This window comes from Primulina tabacum, chromosome 10, assembly GCF_025594145.1.
Source record: "Primulina tabacum isolate GXHZ01 chromosome 10, ASM2559414v2, whole genome shotgun sequence".
Classification (NCBI taxonomy): Eukaryota; Viridiplantae; Streptophyta; class Magnoliopsida; order Lamiales; family Gesneriaceae; genus Primulina; species Primulina tabacum.
In genome coordinates, this window is record NC_134559.1 from 26,745,816 (window position 1) to 26,754,983 (window position 9,168).

At 37.0% G+C, this 9,168-nt stretch overlaps 1 protein-coding gene across 1 annotated transcript; it reads right to left on the reverse strand.

Annotated features, from left to right (window-relative positions):
• Nucleotides 1-6,069: 6,069 nt before the first annotated feature.
• LOC142505015 (uncharacterized) lies at nt 6,070-7,055 on the reverse strand. The gene is made up of 2 exons (XM_075617841.1): nt 6,950-7,055; nt 6,070-6,377 (listed from the first exon to the last, which is right to left on the reverse strand). The coding sequence occupies exons 1-2, from the start codon at nt 7,053-7,055 to the stop codon at nt 6,070-6,072; spliced, it is 414 nt and encodes a 137-aa protein (XP_075473956.1).
• Between the last annotated feature and the right edge of the window lie 2,113 nt (nt 7,056-9,168).

The following is a 9,168-nucleotide window of genomic DNA, read 5'->3' on the forward strand; positions in this document are numbered from 1 at the left end:
TTAGCTTCTCTCCTGTCTTGTTAGTTGTCTTGTCATCAATTTTCGCCACATGGTTCTAGGGAGGCAGCAAGTCTCTCGAATGGAGTAGATGCAAGTCAGGTTTTTGGAGTCCTTGGATTCTTTAGAGGAGGAGTAGAGGTTTGAGGCTTGGAGTAGCTGATAATCAGGACCAATTTCATTTTGGTTTTGGAGCCTCGGTCTGACTGACATTTTTCGTTGATGCCATTTTGGTCTCAGTCAGTTCCTATCCTATGTATTTTTAACAACCAGCAGCCCAACTGAAGATCTGTTTAGTGCATGTCCCTTCTACGGGAGAGAATTATTTTGGAGGCATTGAGGGCCTTGAACATATGGAGGGTTACTGAGTCACTGAGATTTACTCCTGTATTTTCAAAAAATCTCGAGAGTAGAAATGCAAACCTAGAAGATAAATTGAACCATATGATTTAGAGTCTGGAAGGTTATGGCTTACCATTTGACTTCCATTCTGGTTATAATTGCGGTCATGACAAGAAATTTCTCAGTAGTAATGACAGCAAATGAACCTGCTTTGGTCAACAGACACTTGGCCACTTTGTCAGCAAGAAACTGATATTCTAGCTTCATCTCTTTCTTCAGTTCTAATGTCTTGATAGCTTTGCTGGATGTATAAAAATTATACTACATTTCCCCAAATTCCTTTTGAGATACTTCAGAGAAGGAAAAAAATCCCTTCATAGAGTAACTGAAATATAGTAGAGAAAAACCATTGGTGAATAAGGAGACTCTGTTCTCCTAGAGGCATAAAGATCTTTCCATCATCAGTTACGACAACTCAGCCATAGAAATTCTTTAGTTCTGGAACATAAATTTCTAGATAAGATCTTGAAAAGACTTGGAGTCCAGATGACTCGATTGACTTGAAAACCTCAGTGATAGCAGGATCTTACATTGAGTAAATAAACTCAAAATCGATAGCTTGGGCATTAATGTTATAAGCAGGAGTAGCAGGAGCATCCATTTTGTTGTTTAATCATGACCAAAAAATGGTTAGAGATTCGAAAGTCGAAAAAACACAATAAATGCATATAGATTTAAAAGAATTTGAAAACGGTAAAGAAAGAACAAGAGACTAACTGATTGTTTATTGTGTGATCTTTTGAATTTCACAGACAGTACAAGTGGTAGTCTGCCTATGAACGATTTTTTAAATGTATTAATCAACCAATGAATTTTATGCAATAAATAAAATCAAGTATTTAGGTCACTCTGAACAGATTTAATGAGGAATTAAATAAGTCATTAAATCTAACTATTAAATGAAAAAATCAGTTAGACTAAGAGTGTATTTGTCATTTTTGCTATAAAACCAAATTGACAGTTAACAGGACTCAAAGAATACTAACCTATTGTGTTATCAAATAGGCTTTGAGACTTAATTTCTCTGATGAAAAACTAGCACAATTAAGATAAGTCAATGAGTCCTAAAACATTTCTAAAATAGGGAAAATCTATTCTTTGAAAGTGGTTTGATGAAGATATCTGCATCTTGTTGCTTAGTTGAGACATATTCTAGTATAATATCCTTCTTCAACACATAATCTAAGATGAAAATGATAAAAAAATGTCATATGCTTAGTCTGAGAGTGCAAAACTAGATTGTATGTTATAGAAATTGCACTATGTAGTTACAAAAAATTGGTGACTCTTGAGTATTGATCTTATAATCTCTTAGTTTGTTGTTGAATGCTGAAACGTCCTCCACTACTTTTTCACCTAAAAATCCTAGTAATTTTTTTTATAAAAATTATTTCAAAAATTAATAATTAAAATCATTTAACATTTTCATAAATCAAAATAGGTTAACATTTAACATCTCAATTGCATAAAAACTCCCTAAATCGTCCATTAACAAAATCATATGTCGACCTTAACAAGATCAACTAACATAAAAATAAAGCATAAAAATATCTAATAAATCATCAACTAAAAATCTCTTAAAACTTTGACTATCAAGCTAAGTGGAAAATAAATGTCTTTCGCGAGTGTACTGCCAGACTAGATTCACTCAAGCGTCAGCGCCTCCTCAATAACATCATCACCTGTAGAGTTCCTAGTGAGTCTAACGATTCAGCACGTTCTAAATAGGAGTAACAATATTGATATACAAGCATATGCATTAAAATCATACTTTTATTTAAAATAACTTGTAAGCATAAAGAAATCGTAAATCATCAATCGTAAAGCTTTCAATCATTTATCATTTTGGGTGAAGTTTGATCCTTGAAAGTGAGTAGCCTTTATCCTCTAGTTGACCGATCAGTTTAGCTCACCATTGCGCATGGGGACGGGCACTATGCACCGTCGTAAATAGAATACGATCGTCGGACTCTCTCTGACTTTTTTCCCGTATCCGGGCTCCCTTGGATCTTCTCTCTCATCATATTACCAAAAATCATATATCATATCATTTTGTATATAGTCAATTCACATCCTTCCAAATATTTTTTTTACTTTTAATCTAAAGTATCATTTCTTTTCTACGTTCGAAAAATAGCATTTTAACAGTAAAAATTGCATAATTTTACCATAAATCATAAAATCTCATGTTTTTATCATAACCATCATAAAAAATATCATTTAACATGCTTATGACCCTTCGGGACGCTGCCACTCTTTTCGTACTACCAAGTGTAAAATGACTGCTTTTGCCCCTGGACGTAAAATTTCTCGATTTTGTCTTTTTCTTACTTTCATTGACTTTAGATCATCCAAATAATTATTTGAGATTAAATTTAATTTTAAAAATTTTATTTAACGGTAAATTTGAGAGTTTTCTTACGCAGCAGCCGATCGCGCCTTGCTTCCTATGCGCTGGACTCTTCCCTATCGACAAACCACGGGTCCTGAACCGTAACTCACACCGAGCCCCAGCCCAACACAGGCCAAGTCCCCGGCGCACAATCCTATTATCATAACCAATTTGCAATCGGGTGACTAGGAAAAACCAAGGCGTGTCCTTCCTTAGCCAACTCGATTCCACCATTCGTTTCAGCACTTAACGACTCTTTCTTGTACCTTAAACAATTCCTATTGGCAGCGTGTCCTTAGGAATCATAGCGTTAAAGAAACAAGCGTAAAAACATCAAAACTTTGAAATAATCGTTATATCACTAAACCCATCGAACATAAATATTTTTCATGCAAAATAAATCAAACCTGCATAATATTTTTTGAATGATGCATCAAAGGATTTAGAAACGTGCTTGTCATTTTAGAACGCTCGAATATTCGATTGTCGGTGTGGGGTGCGAAGAAGAACGAATGGGCGACGAAGACTCCTTGTTTCTCTTCCTCCTAGGTTTTCGAATTTTTAGTGTGTGTATTGTGTGTGAATGATTGGCTGAATAGTGGGTTAGAAGCTTAGGTTTTTATTTTATAGATTTTAATTTGCATGATAATGGGCTTGGTTTTTGAGCTTTTAAGTTTAGGAGCAATTGAGCATACTCATCATAGTTACATTAGGCCCAATAACACCAATATAATTGAAAATAAAAGTTTATAAAATTAATTTTCAAAAATAATGCATTTTATATTTTAAAAGTCCCTCGTTTGCCTAAAACCGGATTCCTGGATAAAATCGTGCTCATCTTGTAAAATAATTTGGACTCTATCATTTTTATAAAAATTTAATCATTTTAATCATATTAAGAAGCCTTGAAATATTTATTTTGTTTTGGTCGTCCTCGGTTCCTTTCCCCAACCTATTATCGAATATTCGAATAAAATCTTCAATTATCATGAAATCATGATATTTAATCATTAATCATGACATCATAACTTTAATAATATAATATGCATTATGCAAGCATTTAAAATTAATTATGCAAAGCAAATAAGCAATTTAAATCGTTTTGCATGCATATGGTTTACGTTGGTTTGTTTTGGACGTTACAAATCCTCCCCCTTAAATAAAACTTCGTCCTCGAAATTAAGACTTAACGAATAATTCGGATATTGACTGCTTATCTCTGCCTCGGTCTCCCAAGTGGCTTCTTTCTCTGAGTGATTCAGCCACTTGGCTTTGACCATCTTTATCACCTTGTTCCACAACTTTCTCTCTTGTCTACCCAAGATTTGATTAGGCCTCTCCTCATATGACAAGTTTAGTGTGAGTTGCAGTGGCTCAAAGTTCAGTACATGTGAAGGGTTTGACATGTGCTTGCGGAGCATCAATATGTGGAAGGAATTGTGAACTCCTGCGAGATTAGGTGGTAACGCCACTCGATATGCTAATGCTCCCACTCTTTCTAGTATCTCAAATGGTCAAATGAATCTTGGACTAAGTTTGTCTTTCTTGTCAAATCTCATAAACCCTTCATACGTGCTATCTTTATAAACACGTGATCACCTACGGCAAACTCGAGATTTCGTCTTTTTTTGTCTGCGTAGCTCTTCTGTCGACTTTGGGCAGTTTCCATTCTATCTCAGATTTTGGCGACCATTTCAGCGGTGTGCTGAACTATCTCGGGTTCCCACATAGCTCTCTTTCTACCTCGTCCCAATGGATAGGCGATCAACATTTTCTTCCGTAGAGTGCCTCGTATGGAGCCATTCCTATGGATGACTGATAACTGTTATTGTAAGTGAACTTCACTAGAGGTAGTTTCGATTCCCAACTCCCTTGGAAATCATTCATGTATGCTCGGAGCAGATCCTCTAAAATTTGTATGACTCTTTCAGACTGATCGTCTGTCTGAGGATGAAATGCGGTATTGAATAGTAGTTTATTCCCCAATGCTGCATGTAGACTCTTCCAGAACGATGAGGTGAAATGTGTGTCTCTGTCCGACACTATAGACATTTAAATCCCATGCAGTCTGACTATCTCTCGAATGTATAGCTCCGCATACTGCGTCATTGAAAAATTCATCTTCACTGGTAGGAAGTGTGCTGATTTAGTAAGACGGTTCACTATCACCCAAATGGCATTAAGTCCTTTCACTATCTTCGGCAATCCCACCACGAAATCCATAGTAATATTCTCCCACTGTCACTCGGGAATGGGAGTGGTCGAAGCATTCCCGGAGGTCTTTGATGCTCTGCCTTCACTTGTTGACATGTTAAGCATTCAGTAACAAAGCGCATAAAGTCTCGTCTCATTCCTGGCCACCGATATAAAAGTTGCAAGTCCTTGTACATCTTGGTACTTCCGGGATGGACAAAATAAGGGGTACTGTGAGCTTAAGTCATGATTTCAACTTTAACTGAACCACCACTAGGGACCCATAGTCGACCTAAATACTTAACAATGCCATCCTCGACTGAATATAACATGCTGCCTTTTGCTTCATCTCGCTATCTCCATTTCTATAGTTGCTCATCATTAGACTGTTCGGCTCAAATTCTATCTCGTAGAGTAGAATGCACTTTCAATGTAGCGACATTGAAAGGCATCACTAGATACTCATAATGCCCATATCGCATTCTGAAAGCCGTCTTATGTATATATATTTCCTTAACTCTCAATTGGTGATATCCAGACCGTAAATCTATCTTCGAAAATATCGAAACTCCTTGCAATTGATCAAATAAATCTTCAATTCGAGGCAATGGATACTTATTCTTCACTATCACTCTATTTAGATCAGTATAGTCGATGCACAATCTCATAGTTCCATTCCTCTTTTTCATAAATAACACTAACGTGCCCCATGGAGAAAAGCTAGGGAGGATAAATCCCTTGTCTAGTAGCTCTTGAATTTATCTTTTAATTTCTTCATTTCTGCAGGTGAGAGGCGATATCAATCCTTAGAGATTGGCATAGTACCGAGCATCAATTCAATAGCGAATTCCACCTCTCCATCGAGGGGGATGCCGGAAACATCGTCGGGAAATACATCCGGAAAATCCTAAACTACCTCCACATCCTCAATAGTTCTACTGTCAGTGTCGAGTTCAGATATAATACTAGCGAGAAAACCTTGACAACCCCTTTGAATAATCTTCTTCGCATGCATGCATGAAATAATATGCGGCATTTGATTGTTTTGCGTCGCCTCAAAGATAAATGCTTTCCCATTTGGTTGTCTAATAGATATCGACCTCCGTCGAAAAATCAATAGTGGCCCCATTTAGTGTAAGCCAATCCATGCCCAAAATAATTTCGAACTCACACATAGGTAGTACTATAAGATCCAATCGTATAATATTCTTTTGCAATTTGAGTTCTACATCCTTAACCATGCTACTAGAAACCATATGTTCGCCAGAAGGCACTATAACTTTGAATCCCGACTCCACATCCACTGGTAAGATTCTCAATTTCTTCATGAAGGATTCAGATATGAATGAGTACGTAGCTCCAGAGTCGAGTAAAGCGTAAGTAGCTATTCCCGCTAGCAATATTCGTCCGCGTAATATTCATATTATTCTCGATTAAGGCCATAAAAATTAGGAATTTCATATCATCTGGCCCCCTCTAATTTCCCATATTTGCATTTCAGCCCCCCTTGAGCGTTCGTAAATTTCTAGTTAGACCTTTAAGTTTCAAAAATTGCCAAGTGACCCCTTAAATTTTCGAATTTTGCAATTACATCCTAGGAAATTTTGAAATTTCTAAAGCTTTTGTCAACATTTTTCGAAAATTGCAGTCTAGCCCCTTAGGTTTTCGAGAAATACTAGTGGCCTCTTAAAATCCGAAATTAGCATTATAACCCTTGGAAATTTCAAGTTTTTTTGCCATTTTACACATTGAGATTTTGAAATTGCTAATTAGTCCTTTAATTTTCAATGTTCTACGATTCGATCCATATAATTTAGTGTTCGCAAGAATTCAATTCCTTAAACCCTAGAATTTGAACATGAAATTCTAAATCATCAAGTTCCATGCATCTCAATTCAATTCTAGCATCCATGTTTATTATTTCAAGATATAAGGCAGTTTTAAGTACTTAAATAATCGGATTACCTGTAATAAGTGTCATGTCTGGCTCCGCTTGCTCATCTTGCATCACGTAAGCCCTTCCAGTCGTGGGTTGCTTGAGCTTTCGGCAATTACCACCCTTAAGCCCCATTACTCCGCACTTGAAGCACTTGTAGGTGCCCCACATGCACTTTCCATAATGATGGCGATCACACACATTGCACAGTGGCTTCTCAGTAGCCTTCGGGACGTTCCCTTTAGGTGGTTGTCCTTGTGGTTTTGGCTGTCCCGGCCGCTTCGGTGGCCGCGTATAAGGCTTTTTTTATGCTGACTAGCTTGCTGGCCGCGATTCCTGCATCTCTCAATAAATATCCTTCAGTGACTGCTCGGCTCGAAAAGCTTTGGCAACAGAAGTAGTATAATCAACATGATCAGTGAGCATCACATTGCGACGGATCGTGGGACTCAATCCATCAAGGAAGTATCATAATTTCTCTGCCGCATCATTCGCAATCAAGAGAACAAAATGACAGCCCCTATCAAACTTCTGCACAAACTCGGAAACAGATAAATCCCCCTGGCGGAGACTCATGAACTCCCTCTTAAGCCTAGAACAGACGTCAGAAGTTAAATATTTATTGTAGCATACCCTCTTGAAATCCTCCCAAGTCAATGTCGCAAGGTTCACCCCTCGCTCCGCTCCCTCCCACCATAAGGAGGCGTCGAACTTCAACAGATAGATGGTACAACGAACTCGGTCAGCGTCCGCCATATCCATGTAACGAAAAATAACCTCCAAAGATCGAATCCATCCCTCAGCAAAGAATAGATTTTTAGCGCTTGAAAAATCCTCGGGGTTCATCCTCCTAAAACGCTCATAGACTGCCTCTGATCGTCCCTTCGCAGCTTATCCAACATGCTGCTCTTGCAACTGTGCCATGCCTGCTAGTACACGAGCACTGGCATCCTGATTAGGAGGAGGCTGTGGAATCTCCTATTCATGTCTAATCTCATTACCACTGCGAAGAACTCGTTTAGGAGGCATCTCTGTACAATTTGTCCCAACCATGTAACTAACATGCACTTAATATTTAAAATATCATGTACCTAGCCTCTATATCATGCATCATGAAACCTTTAAAAGAATTTTAGCATATAAAATATAAAGCAGTAAAAACTCACATACTTGAGGCGTGACTTCTTGAGTTTCTCGGAGTGGCAGTAACACAACCTTTTGGAGATCTTTCGCTCTGATACCAACTGAAACGTCCTCCACTACTTTTTCACCTTAAAATCCTACAAGATTGTTTTAATAAACATTATTTTGAAAATTAATTCTTAAAATCACTTAACATTTTCATAAATTAAAATAATTTAACATTTAACATCTCAAGTGCATAAAACTACCTAAATCGTCCATTAACAAAATCCTACGTCGACCTTTAACAAGATCAACTAACATCAAAATAATGCAAAAAAATCTCTAATAAATCATTAATAAAAAATCTTTTAAAATTTTGACTATCATGCTAATGCGGAAAATAAATGTCCCTCGGGAGTGTACTGCCGGACTCGATCCACTCAAGCGTCAGCGTTTCCCTTAATAACATCATCACATGCAGCATTCGAAAATAGTGAATCTAAAGACTCAGCACGTTCTAAACAGGAGTAACAAGTAATACATATACAAGCACATGCATTCAAATCATACTTTTATTTAAATAACTTGTAAGCATAAATAAATCGTAAATCGTCAATCGTAAAACTTTCAATCATTTACCATTTTGGCTGATGTTTGATTCTTGAAAGTGACTAGTTTTTTATCCTCTTGTCGACCGATTGGTCTTAGCTCACCATTGCGCATGGGGACAGGCACTAGGCACCGACATAAAATAGAAATACGATCGTCGGGCTCCTTCAGGGGTTTTTCACGTATCTGGGCTCCCTCTAAGGCATTCTCCCTCATGATATTGTCAAAAATCATATATAATATCATTTTTGTCATAGTCAATTCACATCCTTCAAAATATTTTTCCTTTTCTTTTAATTATAAATTGTCATGTTCTTTCCACATTCGGAAAATAGCATTTTAACAGTAAAAATTGCATATCATTACCTTAAATCATAAAATCTCATGTTTTCATCAAAAAACATCATAAAATATCATTTAACATGCGTTATGACCCTTCTGACGCTGCCAACCCTTTTCATACTAACCAAGTGTAAAATGATCGTTTTTCCCCTGGACGTAAAATTTCTTGATT